At 42.7% G+C, this 20,209-nt stretch overlaps 1 protein-coding gene across 6 annotated transcripts in view; it reads right to left on the reverse strand.

Annotated features, from left to right (window-relative positions):
* Ccdc91 (coiled-coil domain containing 91) overlaps positions 1-20,209 on the reverse strand; it is a 175,052-nt gene that overhangs the window by 49,330 nt on the left and 105,513 nt on the right. For all 6 annotated transcript variants that reach the window (XM_028891644.2, XM_028891643.2, XM_028891645.2 and 3 more), the window contains 2 exons: positions 475-567; positions 244-312 (listed from right to left, as the gene is read on the reverse strand). In XM_028891644.2, the coding sequence (XP_028747477.1) occupies positions 244-312; positions 475-567 (162 nt within the window). The remainder of the gene's footprint in view (positions 1-243; positions 313-474; positions 568-20,209) is intronic.

Raw genomic sequence — 20,209 nt, forward strand, 5'->3', positions numbered from 1 at the left:
TCTCTCTCTCATCCATCCAGTACTAGAGGTAAGTATCACTGTTCTAACATAACTATGTTCAATGCCATCATCTTATAGAATATGAATTAACAGGAATATGATCATACTGAAAGTAAAAAAAAGAGTGACAAAAAAGTGGAATTTTTCTATAATGAAGTATTGTTCTACACTATGTTACTGTCAATGATAATAGTTTTCATTCCACAGAGAAAGAATGCCAGCATTATGCACAGGCATACCTACCTTCACAGCTGACTCCAGTGTCTCTTTATTCCTCTGCATTTCTTCCTGCAGACATTTTCCCAATGTTTCCTATGAACAAGAAGACAACAGGTAGGATGCAGCAAAGGAAGGCAGTTGACCCACCCTTCTCCCGCTGTGGGTACCCCAGGCAGTAGATCCACCCTTCTCCCGCTGTGGGTACCCCAGGCAGTAGATCCACCCTTCTCAAGCTCTGGGTACCTGAGGTCTTACCTTCTGCTCCTGTGACTGCTGATCCAAAGCTTCCTGGATTTTTCCCCTTAACAGTTCCTTCTCATTGTCCAGCACTTCCAGGAGCCTCTGATGCTACAAGGAAAGACACCTGAGGTATTGTTATGGCTCTGAAAATCGACCAGCAAGAAGAGAGAACATCTGTGCCCAAGTAACTAGTGATCACTGGAGGAAACACAGAAATATTGGCAAAATGAGGGTGGAGGGTGCAGGAAACCCAAGCTGGCAATTCATTCAATGAAGACTTTAGCTTTCACCCCATGTAAGTACATAGGGTCAGAGACAACATCCAATTAATTTTAATTACACACATGAAAATGCCAAGTTCAACGCCTGCCTGTGCTACATACTACGTCCAACCGTGCCTCAAAATACAACAGACCAAAAAGAAAGCTTGGGCATAGCTCCATGGCAAAGTGTCTGCCTCCCACATACAAGGTCCTGATTTCCATCCCCAGCACCACAAACAAAAGCCACATATGAGAAGATATACAAAGATATACATGAGGCAAACAGACAGACTGAAAATTGATACATGTGAGGCTAGGGAGATGGCTCATCAGGAAAGTGTTTGCATGTAAGTGTGAGAGTTTGAGTTTAGAGTGCCAGTACTCCTGTAAATGTTGGGCGAGTGTGTTGACATGCCTGGAATCCCATTGCTCAGGAGGCAGGGACAACGGAATCCCTGAGGCAAGCTGGCTAGCTAGACTAGCCAAACAGTACAATTCTGGGTTCAGATGAGAGACCTTGCCTCCATATAAGAGGTGGAGAGTAAAAGCAGACACTTGATGGCAACCTCTAGCTTCCACACAGGCTGCACACATATGTGTATCACATATACACATGCCCACACATATGCATGTAGTGATATTTTACTAACAAATAAAGCTTGTCTAAAGATCAGAGGGCAGAGCCAGCCACAGAGTTAGCCATAGAGGCCAGGCAGTGGTGGTACACACCTTTAATCCCAGCACTTGGGAGTCACAGGCCTTTAATCCCAGCACCAGGAAGGTTGAGACAGGAAGTGATATGGCTGGGCAGAGAAAGGAATATAAGGCAGGAGGAGACAGGACTTTGGTGCCCTTTGGGATGAGGTCTCGGGGCCATTCAGTCTCAAGATTCATGGAGACAGGATCTTCCCCTTTCCGCTGAGGAGTTGGCAAGGTGACAAGTGCCTGTGGCTTACTTCCTCTGATCTTTCAGCATTTGCCCCATATCTGGTTCCTGGGTTTTTATTATAAGTAAGACCAATTAGGATTCATACTACACATGCAGACATGCATAGACACATGCCACATACACATAAACATGAAAACAGATAAATACAATTCTTTTGAGGAGGAGAAAGCTAACCAATTTAGGCTTAGAGAGGTTTGGTAAACATAATTCAACAAAATTTCTAAAATTAAAAAAAATCAATAAACTATCAGTCACAAATAACTTACAAACAACCTTTCCTTGAAAAATTCTTATGTCAACAAAGTGTAGTGGCAGGTGAGCCAACCCTCCTCAGTGGCCAACAAGAACACAAACAGGACATGTGCACTAAGATGTCAATGCCCTGCTGAGAAAATGCACCAGAAGGATGCTTCTCACTCCACAGCACCCAGTATAGCACACAAGCACCAACTCTGGCCTGGCCTGGACAAAGGCAGACTGATACTGCCACCTGAAATGAGCTCTTTACCTACAACAGCCAAGGCGACAATAATTGTGAATCTCCCTGGGGCCTTGCACACTTATGCTTTATATGAGTTGGGGTGACACTAAACACTCACAGCTGTCTGTTGGGTTGTCCCACTCTGTTCATGCTCCAATGTGCAATCTGAGCCTTAGTGAGGGTGATCCCTTTTCATGTATTAATGAATTCTTCAACAGCTTTATAAACTCATTTCCAGAAGGGTCAACTCTCTAATAACTGTGTTAATAACTATCAGTTCGACCTAGTTATGACCTATAGCAACAAAAGCTACATAATTAATATTCCACAGAAGGCCTCACTCACACCAATCAGTCTATAGCAGAATTGATTTCATCTGTTTATTCCTGTCCTTTCCAAAGTACTCTTAAAATAAGACAGAATTAGTGCCCATTTCTTTTCACTCTATGATTCATGGGAAGAGGAGAGGAATGGCAGACAAGGATTTTTAATTCACCATGCTTATACAGATTAAAGACACACTATCTGATATGCAGAACTTAACTGCATGTATCACTAGTTGATTCATTTTTTATGACTAAGTAGAATTTTTTGTATAAATATACAGTAGGTTTACCCATTCTACCATGGATAAAGCAGTCACAAATTATCTTAAAAACACATCTTTATTTTTCTTACAAATATCTACAACCTGGTTCAAGTTAATGTCCAAAGCTAGGCTGACTTCAGTCCCCAGCGGGGCTTTGAAATGTGGCAGCGTCCAAGCACGTCTGTCTGCAGGTGCAGGCACTGGGTTGTACAGGCTCAGCAGCTGGTGAAGCGGGCTGACTCTTGCTTCTCACTATGGAATAGGTGATGTGTGGTGGCTTTACCCCAACTGCTCTGGTTAACAAGACTTGGCTTTACAGCCCTATAAAAGACATTATGAAAATTAACTGAAACTATCCCAGCAAATCTCATCCAAGAGGGGTCTGTTACATTTTGCCTATTTAAGATACTATGCTGCTTTTTAAAAGTGCAGTGCAAGTTTGATTAAAAAAATTATATGTATTTTACATGAAAATATAAAAATAAAAGTTATAAAAATCATGTAATTGGAGAAATAAGTTCTGCCTTTACAGAGTAGAAGCTGGGTGCAAGGGTGTCAAAAACAATCTTTTAAAACATAGCCAAAAGGAAAGGCATCTAGGAATAGAATGCCACACCTCCTTGGAAGAAATCATTCCAAGTGCAAATGCTCCCTGCAGACTCAAATACCAATATAGAGGTTCTGTGGTTTCTACCCACTCCCAAACATGCAAAAAACCAACCAACCAACCAACCAACACCCTCTTCTTCCTTAGAATGTGAATGCAAGTCACAAGACAAGTCTCAGACAGAGCCACCTCGTCACACATGGTGCCCCTTCCATACTGCAGCTTAGACTAAGCCACCTTGGTGTTCATGGCCAGGCATACAGTTACCTACATACCGTGCACTGAAACGTCCTATTTTTCCATGTTTGGGGTGGTGGTAGTACATATTCTGTACAACAGTCTCTGTCATTCTCCAAGCTGCTGACCCTACCCACACCAGGTGATCTAGAAGGAATCTTAAGCGTGTGCTCCCACACATATTTCTGTTTGATATGAATGGAAACACATCATAATTTAATAAGCATCTTACCACAATGTAAGTTACAGTCAGTTACCCATTTATGGGCCAATAATACTGGGAAAGAAACCTTATAGAAGGTAAACTGAGATTTCATCTATTTGAAGAGGTTTTCACAAAGCCAGGAACATCAGCACACTTCTCACTGTGAACAAAATCAGACCATTATATGTCTGTATTAGCAGATTTACTTCAACCAACAGTCCTGTTCATAACAAGCACAGGGAACATCGGTGAACAAGTGGCTCCGATTTAAACAGGGCTTTTTGGCTTTCCAGAGTGAAGAAATGAAGCATGCACTGAATTCCAGAGTGAAGAAATGAGGCACACACCGAATTCCAGGGTGAAGAAATGAGGCACACACTGGGAGGCCAGGCAGCACTTACACAGCAGGCTTCCATCTTAGACAGCGTTTTATTACGTCAGAGGATCAGACGCACTTCAAACATGAAGCAGTCTTTGTCTCAACAACTTCTAAATCAAACAGCTCTTGAAAACTCACCTCAGCCCTGTTCTGTTCACCTAAACAGCAGAGTAAACTCTCCCAGCAGTAACCAGCAGCTCGAGAAACGACTCCTGTGTGCACCAAGCCCAACAGCAGGTAGCTCGCGCCTTGGCAGTGTCCTGTTTGTGTGACTGTGACAAATACTTCAAGACATGGAAGTCAGATGCACCAGGAATTTATATGTCACTTGTGTAGTCTCCCTGGTCTCACGGTAATGCCTTCAAGGCTGTGGTCTCATTGTTGAAAGGTAAACTGAGGTACTAAGCTCACTCAGCTCCTCCAGGTCCTGCTCTCAGTTCTGCCTTGCTAAGAATTATCTTGCAACATGCATTTTGGAAGACACAGACATTCACCCCATGGCAGCTGGGGAGGGGGGGTACAGACACAGCTGTCCAGGCAAGGGTTTTACTCCACACTTAACTTTTCAGAAATCAGCCCGAGCTTTCCTTGAGAGGCATAACGAGCTTGTAGTTCCAACTCCCACTAAGGCATCAGAAACTACCTGGTAGCTGGGGATTTTCATGCTCATCTTACAAACTCCACTTTCATATTTTACACAGCAATATCCCTAAACCAATAGAATAAGACTTTTTAAAGTCAGTTGAGAAAGAAAGCCACACTAAGTGTGCAAAATAGCACAAGTATTGTGGCAGTGTGTTTGGCAACATGGTTACAAAGCTAACATGGTTCCCTCATACAGCCTATCAATCATGCTGCCTTGAAGCGTACCTGAAGGAGATGAAAACTCACGTCCACACAAAGATGTGGACACAGTTGTGTGCAGCACTATCCTAACTGCTAAAATTTACAAGTATCCAACACACCACTCAGTGTAGAACAGATAGACAGAACCTGTTTACAAAGCGCTTTATGAAAAGGAAATAGCAGCAGCAAAGAGGTGTGTCAGATCCTAAAGGCTTTCAGCTAAGAAGCCAAGCTCTATCTCACCGCAGGGCAGACTAAGGAGACCACAGACATCTCCCGTGCTTCTCAGGGCTGTGAAGGGCTGGATTCAGGCTGTTACACATTTGTGGAAACTCTTCAATGTGCACTTTCCAGACTAACACTGAGGGGAACTATATCCTTTGTGTGATACTGGGATGGTTCACGGACTGTAACAAAAGTGCTACTAGGAAAGCCGACTATGTAGGAAGTTGTGATGAGTGGCCACACCAGGCAGATGGGAACTGCAGTTTCTATAACCTAAAAACAGTTATTAGAACGAAACTGTCCGTCAAGTGAAAAGAAAAGCTCAGATACCCACTGCTCACAGGGGGTTCACCCTAAAGCAAAAGCACGGGAACCAGCACGTGGAGAGCGAGACACCAAAGCAAACTTTAGAACACCTGACACAGAAACTGTTTTATTAATGACACATGGGGTGGTGCACCACTGGAACCATGATATCCAGAGCACAGCACAACTGTAAACGTGCCTGTGCCTATGACGCACATCCACGGCATGTAAGGGGAAGATGGAGAGGGCCATATGGAAGGCTGACTCATCTCATCACCGGAGCAATGAGTTCTCATGGGCTTTATAAGCAACCCATCAATCCTTCTCAAGAGTCAATGCACTGGGCTGTGAATGTGTCTGTAGCACAATTTGACCACAGTGGGCTGGATGCAAACCATGAACAACAGCTGAGAAATACACACTTTCCAAGGAGTGATGACATGCCAAAACTCAGTGTTGTGCACATGGGATGTATACATGTATGTATTCACAGATAATATTATCTGACCACAATGAAATACTTAGGAGTCAATTATAAACAAAGATCCTACCTGCATTTAAAAAATATTATATGGGGAGTGGGTTTTTGTTTGTTTGTTTTGAGACAGAGTTTCTCTGTGTAGCCTTGGCTGTTCTGGAACTTACTCTGTAGACCAGGCTGGCCTTGAACTCACAAAGATCTGCCTGTCCCTGGCTCCCAGGTGCTGGGATTAGAGGTGTGTACCACTACTGCCTGGCTTAAAAATACTCTAAAATTCTGTACTGAAACAGATACACTTTTCATTTGCAGACAATTGAGGTACTAGAAGATCTATGTCAGACACACTATAAGTAGCACTCTAGTTAAGACAGCTCCAAGACAGAGGGGTCCCAAGAGGAAAGAAATGAGCCAGATTCATAGGTTACAATCAGCTGGGATCATATTTCCCAACTTAGCAACCATATCAGCAATTCTTCCTTCACAGGGTAAGAGTGGTAAGGGTCTGCAAACAGAGTAAGTGCCCATCACAGGAGCAGAGGTGTGACAACCATATACTCTTCCTGTCAGGATGGTTACCTCACCAGCTTCATCTCATAATTCTGAGTTTTCTTTCTAAAATACACATGTGCACATGCAAACACATCTGCACACAACATAGAAAATTCAGTAGAATGTACACACACACACACACACACACACACACACACACACACACACACAAATTCTTCAAAAATAATTCTGAGATTTTAGGGAAGACTTGACCAACAGTAGGTACTTTGACGGGACCTGAAGGAATGGGTGCTGACTGGCAGAACAGTGGGCCTCGTATGGCTTGGAAGAAAGCATGGTTCTTGGTTGGGGTCTGCTGCAGTGTTCCTCACACCAAGTCTGCCATGGTGCATTGTTCTATGAAGATGGACAAATCCACACAGCCTTGCAGTAATCACTTAAATGAAGAAAAAAAACCATGGCACAGCAAAACAGTCCTTATGCCCTTTATGCACATACATTTTTCAAAGAGATCAAGAAATACCTTGAATTGGGATTGACTTATGAGACATTTTTTGTAAACCAGGAATTTCTTTTGAGCTTCCAAAATTGGGTTAGTTATTTGTGTATCTTAAAGAGTTTGAGGATAGGAGTGCATGGTGGTCTACATCGTTAATGCTGGAAATTGGGACACAGAGGTGGGTGGATCTCCGTGAGTTCCAGGCTAGCCTAATTTATATAGTGAGGCCCTGTATAAAATTTAAAACAAAGAATCTAAGGATGACTATAATAAGTGTTGATATGATTTCATCTTGTGCCAGTTAGTTCTTCCAACAGGTAGGAAATACAACCAATAGGAACCACAGTCTGGAATCCCAGCCCTGCAGATGCCAAAGCAGAAAGGTCGTAGGGTCCAGACCATTGAGAGCTACATAGGGAGTGTGGGAGCCTAAGCTACATAGCTAAACCCTGTCAGAAGTGAACTAAAAAGCAAAAGCTTTTTCTACTTCTTAAGTGCACTTTAGCTGTGTGGTTTAATGAACAGAAAGGCACTTCAGAAGAATGAGTTGAAAGGGTGGCTGTAATTGAATGTTGATCTACTTTAGAATAGCATTAATATTACATTATAATATTGTATAAGATAACAGCACATATCGTGTAGGATTCATATTGCTTTGCCAAGATCATTCTTGCATGTCCTCCTGTAACTTACTGAAAACAGGTCCCTTGGGGAGCCAAGGAAGCCTTGAGCGAACGTGTAAAGAGTTAGTAAAGTTCTGAGTGAGTGTGCATTGCTTGACATGGGCACAGTCATGTCAAGGGCCCCAGTGCCTCAGACCTATGGGAATGGCAAAGACTTCTGGTCTGAGTGCGAATGTTGACAGTGTGCAAGGACGAGTACCTGCAGCTTCCTCCTGGATGATAAACCTGAGACCTTCCAGGAAGAGACTAGCCAGCCCCTCCCCTGTGCTGCTTAAAGTAACTGTGGGGAGATGACAGAGTTCGTGCCTTTCCATCAGCTCGGACATAGCCCACCCAATCCCAGCTTTTCTGTTTTGTGTCTGTGTGCCTCTTCTTTCTCCACTGTCACACTGCCCTGATCAGGTTTCCAGGACCAAGGTGTGCAGGACGTGGCAAAGACCTGAAGGAGGTCACAGTCTAGAACTGGTTTTATTTCTAGCACCATATATATATATATATTTTTTAATATAATTTTTATATTTTAATATATATTTAGTATTTTTGACCCCACTGTATTTTGCTCTCATATCCAGTGTAGTATTTATAACTATGTATAATTCATTTTATAGCTCATTCTATGGCATACTTGCTCCTTAGAGATACAGAATGTCCTATATTTTAAAGAACAGAGCATGCTGTATTGAAAGCTCTGAGAGTAAATTAGCCATATATTATACAAACAAGTTTGTGGTCAAGTTTTAGCATATCAACATGACTGCCAAAATAACCCAAGAAAAGTGAGAACTAGGTTAATTCTTGACTGGCAAAAATAAGCACCCATCTTTTCGTGAGTCACAAAGGGGGAAAGGCTACTTACCCATCTAAACCCTGCACAGAAACCATGGGAGTAAGTTAATCAATAAGTCTCCATGTGCAACTGAAGTTTCAAGGACTTAACAGGAGCCTCCCTAACCGGCTGGTCTACAAGACTCCCAAGTGGAGATCACCACCTGGACCACCTTGAGAAATAGTGGTGGCTAAGATTCAAACAGACCAGAAATGCACTAAATTGCTGGCTCAGTGGAAACCCAGGCCAGAGGTACATGACGGAACAAAAATAAGATGACCAACAAAAAGATTGAAACACCGATCTCCCTGCTCCAGTCCTCAACACTGAGCTGACAGTCACGAGGTCATGAAGGAAAAAGACATAACAAAGCATGAGCCATTCTCATTCCAAGTAGACTGAATGGTCAGCATGTGCGGACTGCGCTAAGACTATGCTGGGAAGAATGGACACATCTTTGTCTTTATATTTTTATTAGCGTTAACAGCAGAAAATACCTTAGTACCATCAAATATCTTCAACCCCTAATTCCCTAAAAAAATCATATGTTCATATAGAGGAAGAATACAGAGACTAAACAGACTGCCCTGGGCTAGAGGTGTAGCTAGTGTGAGAACAGAGCCTAGCTGTGAGACCCCGACTGTACCGAACATAAAACATCAACAAAACCCACTGTCTCTTTCTCTTCTACATGCAAGAAACAAGCATTAGCTAGAAAAAAAATGGGGGGAGGGTGTTTCAGCCACAACATTTTCTTTACTATAGTAAGAAAAAATGTATTATATAGTTCCTCTAGCAAAATATTTCAATGAAGTCTCAGTACACACAGTGAGATAATTATGAACAGGAAGAACGGAGTGATGGTCTCAGTAACAAACAGCCTGCCCCTCACACAGAGTCACACCAGTCAGGTCTTAGGCAGTGCAGACTTTGTACCAAGGGTCATCACATTCTGTCTGGAAGAGTTCTAGAAATTTCCATTCCTACTGCTCTCCAAACCTGTGTGGCACCAATGCCTTATTTGTAGGTCTAGTCTTTGGAAGTGTTATCAAAGACAAGTATTGAAGTTTAAAAACAACTTATGGTGTAAAACTGCTAATAATTCAGCAATCAAACTATAATAATTTGAAATTTATAACCAGTAATATTTAAATATAAGTATTAAATGAGTTAATACAGCAAAATGTTTTGTGCAAACTGTATAAGGGAATCACATATGTCAATTCTAGACAGAACTGATGTGATTCTGATAATTTTATAATTTGAACTTAATACATCAAACATAGCACTAAAGGCTGAGAATAAGTCAGAGGAAGCAGAGGACATCAGGACCAGCTGCAGATGTAATAAACTTCTTTAGGGGATTATCAGAAGTAAAAGTAACAATGATTAATATGTCTTATTCACAAAGAACACTTGAAAACTGGCCAGGAAAAACAGATAAGTGTCTGTGGGGAAGTGCTACTAAAAGGCAAATCTATCGAAGGATCAACCCCAGAGTCAACAGGCACAATAAATTCAAGATGGAAACGAGGCTTCACAGCAAAGAATGAAACACCAGCAACTGACGATGTAAAACTCAAGTTTGTCAGAATGAGACAGCAGTCCCAAGGACTTGTGGTCCTCGCCTAGCACCTGCTGTCTCCTACAGAAGTGCTGGCAGGTAATAGAGGGGTCTGTGGAGAGACAGCCTAAGGGACTACATGGATGTCTGTTACACTACAGGGCACACAGAGAAAACACAGCGGAATCATAGCACAGACTCACATTAGAATACATGAAAGTTACTCAGCAACAGACGACAGTAAGAAGACATACTCATTCACGCAGAGGAATAGTTCAGGATTTTAAAAACATGCTTAAATGGCTTTCAGAGTAGTCTAGTAGAAAATAGGGAATGACTTCTATACATACCATTTTTGTGAAATAAATATCATAAAACACACTGTGAGTTACATATTCAATTAAGGACAGACACAGCAGACATTTTAAAACTGTTCCCCAGCAGGAGAGGAGAGGCTAGAGTAGAGAATTAAAATAAACATTAGACATACACAGTCATCTATAACCTTGTGCATGAACATAGAGAGAAGGGAGAGATAGAAAGAAGGGGAGAGAGAGGAAAGGGGAGAAAAGGAACATTGCTGATGAGTAGCATCTGAGGGGAAATTGTCAGAGACAGCCCAGAATTAACGAAATAGTTATAAAATAGATAAACTGTGCCAAACCTGGCTGGAGTATAACCATCAGAATAATGCGTCACTCAGATTCATGTCTTCCAAGAGGGTAGCTAATAGTGACTCTGTGAAGCCCCTGTGTTAAATTATCCTGGTGGTTTTATCTTGCAAATTTGGACAAATGACTGCAGGACCATTCTATGACTAATTCTATTCCAAAGTCCTTTAACTTCCCCCCCTACCCTGCTTTAGTCACAGACTCCTTGGTCTGTGAGCTCATGAGAGATCATGCCAGTCCACAAGTGGGCTTCTGGCATTTCTGATATAGGAGTAAACAGGGGAAGCTGCCTGGGCACAGATGGAAACTGGTGGCATTCCAGAAGCTTCTATTATCCCAAGTCCCTCTTCACATGGAGGAGTGCTGTAGGAATTCAGTTTCCCTGACAGAGGAGAGTTGACTCTGTTACTATCTTGGGCGGAACTACACATTTCTCATGGAGGTGTGTTCTTGATTGTCTAAAGTATTTGTTTTCTTCCAGCAATATATAAAAATATGAATTTTAATGAGTTGCAGCAAAATGTTTCACACACACACACACACACACACACTGTATATAATGTGATCACATACACTTTTCTGGACAGAACACATGTAATTTTGTTAATTGTATAATCTGAACTTAACCCATTAATTTGCTCCTTGGTTGATACATCAAAATGTTATAGTTTCTCTTAACAGGTAAGGTGGATATAGACTCATGAATATACAAATAAAATCATCATATCTAATGAACCCTTATGTCTTCATACAGACATTCAGGGTTCAAATGAGGGGCACTGAAATGCTTGGTTCAGAGAAGCCTTATGTATAGTGGAACAATTCCTTCTTTAAATTAAGGGTCCAAATAATAAAACTTCTTAACTCAACCTTACGAATTCTGGACTATAAGGTACCAAAAATCACAACTAACTCTAATCCCTTGTTTGGCATGGAATCCATTAACACAGACCTTTCTCCTGTATCTTCATCAAAATCATGATCAACAAGGACCTCCAGACACAGAAATGGAGAGACTGTGGATGGAAGTCACCTCCCAAGACAACTTCCAAGCTCAGCAGCCATCTCACTGTCTTTCTGTGATTTACTTTTGATATTTTCCGGCTGAAAGCTAATAAGCATTTCACAATAAATTACTTCAATATTAATTTCACCCACAGGAGCACTCTAACAAACATATTCTCCTGAAAAGACATTGGTTTATACAAAGTCTCAAGATTTCCTAAATTGTTAATGTAAAAACAGCAACATCATCAAAAAATACTCCTATCAGAAGAGGGAATGGCCACCATCACACACCATGTCCATTTTTCTGTCTTTTAGTCAAGTGGGAAGTGTTAAGTTGCACAGGAGAATGGCCACACTCTTCCTCAGGAGCAATGGTGCCCTGTGGTGACACTGGGGGCACCAGGATCTCCACTAAGCAGGACACAACGGGTGAATCAAAAGCAGTTTCCAGAATCACAGAAACAAGAACACATGATCTCATCACTCAACATGTTAGAGACCCAGGCACCGACACTCCAGTGAGGTCACCTTAGCTCCTCACGGGGGGAGCTGCCACCTCCAAGGAGCTGCCACTCATTGTCTCTACAGGAGGCTGGAGGATACGAGATCGCTGTTTTAATATGAAATTGGATAAATGTGGCCAATGCATCCCAGTGTGATAGGAGGTTCATGTTTAACCCTAATTCTAGAATAATCTAACAAGCCTAACCTTTTTCCTACATAATAAGCTTCCAAACAGGAGTGTATCATCAGTACCATCAACTGCTCTCATTCCGCTAACTCTGTATTCACCATCCTTGAAAGACGCTGCAATCTGATTATGAAATGATTAAGTTTGGAACCTCTAGTATTTTTGGGGAACTAAATTAATATTATAGGATCCTCAAACTAAATTAGTGTTTTTAACTCTTAAGACTTGATGTTTAAAGACAAAATATTAAATGCACACAGCACAGCTGGGTTTGGCTCCTTCTAATACTCCACCGATACAGAAGCTTCTAGTGTAAGACCCTAATATTCATTCCCCCGAACTGCACTTTAGACACAGTGCTGCTATGGTGCTGTTTTTAAGACTTCCAGTGTGTTATTCACAATGTGGAAATGGGTCTTCGCTACCCCAACCATTCACAAAACACTGAGCAGAATGAAGACACACTCAAGCTGCATTCCACCACAGAGCCGACTCCAGCCAACACCCATCCACACGGGAGCCATTCCATTGCTAGCGGTCAGCTGTTTAAGTCCATTCTCTCACATACTCTGCTTCTGTCCACAGGGTTTCTGGAAGAACTGCCTGCAGTACAAATATGCCCTAGCCCATTTTCTAATCTGATGAGTCTAACCGGTCCCTCGAAAGGTCCAGATATATTTCCTTAGCAAAGTATCTTTGGTTAGAGTTTCTAACCTTTTTTTATAGCTTACCATGTGAACACTCTGCTGTTGTGCAGTTATTTTCTCTGGGATAAAACCTTCCATCTTGGAGGAAAGCTCCTTAGAAACAGGATGTTCTAAAGGGGGGTGGTGGTGGTGGTGGTGGTGGTGGTGGTGGTGGTGGTGGTGGTGGTGGTGGTGGTGGTGAAACAGTCCATCCTCTATGGAAGCTCTTAAGCTCAGCAAGTACACAACTAAAAAGTTTCAAGAAGTCCTTGAAATTGACTTGATGCTTCTTCCTATTCCCATGGGGTCTTCATTCATCATGGTATCTCTTTCCTTGTTCTCCCTCTCTGTTCTTGATCCAGCTGGGATCTCCCACTCCCCTAAGCTCTCTTTCCCTCAACCCTTGCCCTTCATTACCCGCCTCACGTCCAGTTTGCTCATGTAGATCTCATCCACTTCTCTGTCATTGGGTGATCTCTGTGTCTTTCTTAGGGTCCTCTTTTCTAGGTAGACTCCCTGGAGTTGTGAGTAGCAGTCTAGTCATCCTTTAAATGAAGACCCCATGGGAATAGGAAGAAATAAAGTGCTAGAGAGGTCCCCAGAAATCCACAAAGATACCTCCATAATAGACTACTGGCAATGGCTGAGAGAAGGCCCGGACTGACCTACTCTGGTGATAGAATGGCCAAACACCCTAACTGTCGTGGTAGAACTCTCACCCAATGACTGATGGAAGCGGATGCAGAGATCCACGGCCAGGCCCCATGTGGAGCTCCAGGAGTCCAACTGGCGAGAAAGAGGAGGGATTGTATGAGTGAGAATTGTTGAGACCATGATTGGAAAAAGCACAGGGACAAATAGCCAAACTAGTAGAAACACATGAACTATGAACCAATAGCCGAGGAGCCCCCAACTGGATCAGGCTCTCTGGATAAGTGAGACAGTTGATTAACTTGAACTGTTTGGGAGGCCCCCAGGCAGTGGGACTGGGACCTGTCCTTAGTGCATGAGCTGGCTGTTTGGAACCTAGGGCCTATGCTGAGACACTTTGCTCAGCCTGGGTGAAAGGAGGAGGAGACTGGACCTGCCTTGACTGAATCTACCAGGCTGAGCTGAATCCCTAGGGAAGTCCTTGCCCTGAAGGAGATGGAAATGGGGGGTGGGCTGGGGGGAGGGGGGGAGGAGGGAAGACAGGGGAATCCGTGGCTGATATGTAAAATTAAATTAAATTGTAAAAAAAAAGAAAAAAGGAAAAAAAAAAAGAAATTGACCTGATGATGCATTAAGCCCTTCCCTATACAAACAGTAAAGCTGGCCAAGGGAGAGAGAGGGTCAGACAAGCTGAGCTGCCTGAAGATGCTCAGATCACCTGAGCTGTCTGAAGGAGACAGTCACCAAACTGTTGAGCTGACTCCAAATTGTGCAAGTGGTCCAGGTTTTCAGCTGTCTGTGAGCTGTTACCTATGCTGGGGTGGGCTGATGGTGATGCATTTGTCTTTGAGTCATTTCTGCTCCCATAACCCCTCACCCACATTCCTGTAAATTACCCCCAGCAACTCACTGGTTCACTGACTCGACCTGGGTGGTTTCCGTGTTGTGGTCTGTCACTGGATTATTTGTTTACATTTCCCCAGGGATAGCGCCATACAGCATCTATAACAATCCTTACAAGCACTGGCTTGAATGATGTGCCTTTCGGAAGTGAAGAATGTTCTCTTCCATGTTTAGCTGCAGGAACTGAGGCCATTCTTCAGGTCACCTGAGGACTACAGCCATGTTTCCCAATGTCCTGTGACCATTCCCTGACAAAATCCCTGAACAATCCTGCTGTGCTCTCTCCCGACAACACCCACTGTCAACAGGAATCCACCTGTACATAGAGAGAGACTCCATAGTGAAGAAACTCCCGGAAAGGCTAAGCAGGAGGTTCATCTACTTCATCCTCTCACGACACAAGCATGGAGCATGTCCTGGCCTTCTTCATAACATGAACCTGACTTCTCTTTACAGTTTGTTTGTTTTTAGGAGGATGGTGACTCATCTCCCTCAAATAATGCATTCAAGAGAAATGGGGACAAGTATCTCATTAGTGGAGAAGGCTTCATTTTAAAATAATGATTTCTTAAATTTCTTAAATTTCCTGCATGCAGAGAATAAAGCAAAGTGAGGTCTGCGGTGGAGAAACAGCCTCTGGCTGGCCGCAATCTGCTCTCCGCATCCCTATGTATACATTTGGGACACTAATTAGCAGTTAATAAAATGTGTTTGTCCTGGCAGACAAATGGTCGTGGGGCATACTTTATCTGCCTACTTCATGAAAATGAGACTCAAGTGGTCCTGACAGCTAAAAATGGACAAAAACACCAGCAGAACTTAGACAAAACTGTTGTTTTATAACCATTCTACAGAAAATTAAGAAAAAATGAGCTAGTGATACTTGCTATTAAACAATTTTCAAAAAGTCTGAATTCTGATACCAAGTTTCATTTCATTTTGCCCACGGAAGTATCAGTATGCAAAAGTAACCACCGTAAGCAAATCCCTGAGTTAGACAAAACCTAAAGGGTTTTGTTGAGTCTGAATGGGAACTAGACTTTCCCTGCTGTGTGAGTCTAGCACTCTGCACCACAAATCACTTCTCTACTTAGACGGAACACAGGACAGACACTAGATACTTGACAATGCTAGGGTGAGTGGGTGACAGACTTAAACAGAGCCTCTCACCACCTTTGTGGACTCTGCTAATGGCTATCTAAGACACAGCAGACAGGAGCGGACATGTGCAGAGAGGAAACTCCTGGACGTAGTGAAGCATCCTTAGACAGTCATATCAACCACAGGCAGATGAACAGAGCCCTAGGGATACATCATTAAGGAAGGGGCTCACCGAAGAACCTTACAAACAGGCTGGGAAGATGGGAAGAGGTAAGTGTTGATAAAAAGCATGAAGCCCTTAGGGTCTACAAGAGGACTGGGAACTCAGGTCTTCTACACTACAAGTACTTTTGTGGCAGGAAAGTACTTCGGGCCATCAACTGACTGAGAGGGTGAGGCATCATGTTAGCTATTGGAGAGTTTTCCTTTTCCTCTTTAAGTATGTCTGTGTCTCCACATACGCACACTCTTGCTTTCATCTCACGCTTCTCGCCACACTGATTTCCCCAGGTATGCCCTGCGGCTTCTGTGCATATCCTGCTTGCAAGTTCCTTTCTGGACTATGAAGTTGGAGGAAAGCTCTGATTATGGTAGCTTCCTGTCCTTTGGAAAAGACCTCTGCTTAGGTCACAGCTCAAACTCTGCTGAACCTATTGTATTTTCTCTCCTTTTTCAGCCTTAATTTCCTCTGTAGTACAGTTACATTTAAAAGCTATTTTATATCAGTACTTTCCCTTTCTATGATATCAATCCCACTTGTCACACGTTCCTAAATACATCCTGTCTGAGGAACAGAGTAATGAAATACCCTTTCATCTGCTTTCATGCCAGTCTGATCCACTGAGTCACAGCTGTCAGGGGACACAAGCTCCCTCAACTTTATTTCATAAAATTAATCTATTTAAGGAAAATAAGTTGTCGTGATACAAGTCTACTTTTTCCTTGGTTTTTTATTTATATTCCTTCAGTCTTGTTTATCAATATTTATTTTCTCAAGTTCTTACCTGTTAAAAAACCAGTGCCTGCACCACTGCAACTGGGAGTGGGTTAACTGAGAGACGAGGACAATGACATGTGCCAGGCCTTGGGCAAGGCAGAGCGCTGCTGAGTCCACCAACCAAGATACACAGGGTGCTCCAGAGAGGACAAACCATGGGGTATCCAGCAGAGAGCCAGCAGAGAGGGGCACAGAGACAGAGCAGACCCGAGAGAAGGAGGCTACAACATCCAACACTCACCTAAGTACAGAAGAGTCAGTGTTCCAGCAAAGGGAAGCAGAGAACTCCAGGAAGCACTGAACAGGGTGCCCCAAAGGACACGACCCTTGATAACAAACAGATGGGGACTCACCTGACACCTATGCAAACAAGTCCAGAGTAGACTGAACCATTCCTGAAATGCAATTAAAGCCCATGTAAAAACATAAAGAATGCTGCTTAAAAGATAAGACCATCTAGGGCTGGGGAGATGGCTCAGCAGGGTTAGTTCAGACACCAGAAGTGCTGTAAATGTTGGGTGGGTATAGCAGGCCTCTTGTATTCCAGCTTTGAAAGACTGACACAGGATTCCCAGAGACTGGCCAACACAGAGAGCCCTGGGTTTGACTGAAAGTCCCTGCAGCAAAGAATAAGGTGGTAAGGTGGACCCAGGTGTGTGGTGGCGCACGCCTTTAATCCCAGCACTTGGGAGGCAGAGGCAGGTAGATCTCTATGAGTTCAAGGCCTGGTCTACATAATGAGTTCCAGGACAGCCAGGGATACATAGTAAGACCATCTCAAAAGAACAGCCTCCACACTCAAAAAAAGAATAAGGTAGAAAACAAGAGAGGAAGATTTCTGACATAGCCTTGGGCCTCTGCATACACAAACACACAACTATGTACACATGTGCAAACTCACTCACATGCATGCCACATGCATATACATCAACTGCAATTAATCAACTATCCAATATTTTATTGACAAAAAATGATGCCTTATTTGCCCACCTATTTACTTTTCAAAGAACCCAGAAATTTAATTAACTTTTGAAAGACTGTACTTGGTAGAGGGTAAGGACAGTGTCTCACTATGTGGCCAAGATGACCATGGAAGAAAAAGAAGACTAGTCAGCACCCAATAATTCAAAATCCAAAATGGAGACAGAAAAGACATTATTCAAGGGCAAACTAGAAACCACGGGACGAAGGCAGCGGCTACTGTCTTAGTTACATGTCACGCAGGCTTTGAGAGGGACAGCTCGGGGGCAGGCTCACAGAGGGAGAGACGCAACTAAGAAGGTCACCGACTGAGGAAGATGAAGTCAGACTTCTAAGACGATGAAAAGGTACTGTTACAGCAGAGAAAATAATGCTGGAAGCTGGACTCTGCTGTCTAGGCAGGAGCCTGACACTCACTCCTCCACAGTGCTACTGTGGAGACACCACCCCATAAGGGCAGAAGAGGAAAGAATGTACAGCAGAAAGAAACACTCGTACTTCAGAATGGCATGGCGTCTATGGTGAAAACCACTGACAATCTCCAAAGCCAGTTTAATTTTTTCTTCACTGACAGAAGTGTGCCACAGGATACAATATTGCAGGAAGTTTCTCGGTTCCACCTAGCCCCACTTTCCTTGTGTCCTGCTCATCCAGAAAGGACAGCATGCTTACTGTCGGGCCTGGTCCCGCTGGTCACAAGTAAACACAGAGGCTTATATTAATTACAGACCACATGGCCTATGGCTCAGGCTTCTTGCTAGCTAGCTCTTATAACAAAACTCAACCCATTTTTATTAATCTATGTCTTGCCACATGGCTTCGTGGCTTACCGGTACTTTCACATCTTGCTTCTCCTGGTGTCGGCTCGAAGTGTCTCCCGCACTTTCCTTTCTTTTCCCGTATCTTCAGTTCGAATTTACCAACTAACCTATTCTACCTTGCCATTGGCCAAACCAATCAGAGCAACACATATTCACAATGTACAGAAAGACATCTCACAGCAATACAAGGTCTGGATTACAACAATAACAAAAAACCTAGAAGGTGATAAATGGAAATTAATATAAAATAAACTGCAATCACACCAAAACATGAAGTAACCACAGAAATACCAAAATGTGGACAAAATCTGTGCATAGGCCTTGTCCCTTCTGAAACTCATGCTGAAGTTTGATCCTCCGCGATGAGGCCCTAAGAGGGCAGAACTTTAATCACTGTGGTATCTAGAGGTAGCACACTTGGGGGCTAACAGAACTGGGAAAAGCAGGAAAGCTGAGTGCTATTGTCTTTATGAGAATAGAAAGAGACCAGACACACATGCACATGTTCTCTCATCTCTCTACTAAATGGTCCTACCAACAGCTTTAGGCCTCTGCCAGTAAGAACACCATCCCCCGATATTTCTAGCTCCACAGTTGGAGACTAAAACAAACCTGTCTTCATTTACACACTTTCAGTCTGTGCACTTTGTGACCCGCAATAGAAAATGCATTAATTCACCAACAGAAGTTCTCAAAGCAGGCACACAGAGAGCAGACAGCATCATTCAAGGACTGGAGGAGTCAGTGCATCTTTAGTTTCACTGATTTAACATAATTCAAACTGCAATACCAAAAGACTTTGCAATAAACAAGCTAATTCCTAAATTTATACACTCACACATTAGTTAACAAGAGGGCTATTATTCAGAGAAAAACACTGTTGTGTGATTGTGTCACTGTGGCATTTAGTACAATTCAATGTACACAATCCAAGAGGGTCTAACACAACTACCTCACAGGAAGCCCTGGTCATCAAGAAGTAGTAAGCACAGGAGGCAGGCGGCCCCTGCAGGGACAACGGCACAGTATTCTGGCTGATGCTGCAGGGTTTTGATTAGCAGATAGAGCAGTCTTTAATGACAAAGTATAACAGACACATTAATTAGTGCCCTTCACAAACAAATATCACGCACTGGACACAACCATAGATGATGTTCACACCACCAATCATTATTACCAACTTCATGAGTGATGCTTTGTGCTATAATGTCATCATGGCTACGGCCTAACTGTGGTAGAGGTCTCACAGTTGAGCACACAGTGGCATAAAAAGGAAAGAAGTAAAGACACACAAAGTTATGCTTCTAAGTAAAGCCAATTTACAAGAATTTCTATTGCTTCAGGACAAATTATATCACAACTTCACAAGATAAACAGGAAGAAGTTGTTGTTTGAGGTTAAATAAATAAAAGTGTACTGAGGATTTTATCAAAATAGCATTTTGTGGTATGTAATATTGGGAACCAGATTCATCATAAAATATGTCAATAATTTCAGTACTGCCAAATTTACTTAAAAAGAAACACATCTCACTACTGAATATTAACACAGATGCTTCCAAGCAGATTTTTTTTGGGTAGTGAGTCATCT

This window comes from Peromyscus leucopus, chromosome 3 (assembly GCF_004664715.2).
Source record: "Peromyscus leucopus breed LL Stock chromosome 3, UCI_PerLeu_2.1, whole genome shotgun sequence".
Classification (NCBI taxonomy): Eukaryota; Metazoa; Chordata; class Mammalia; order Rodentia; family Cricetidae; genus Peromyscus; species Peromyscus leucopus.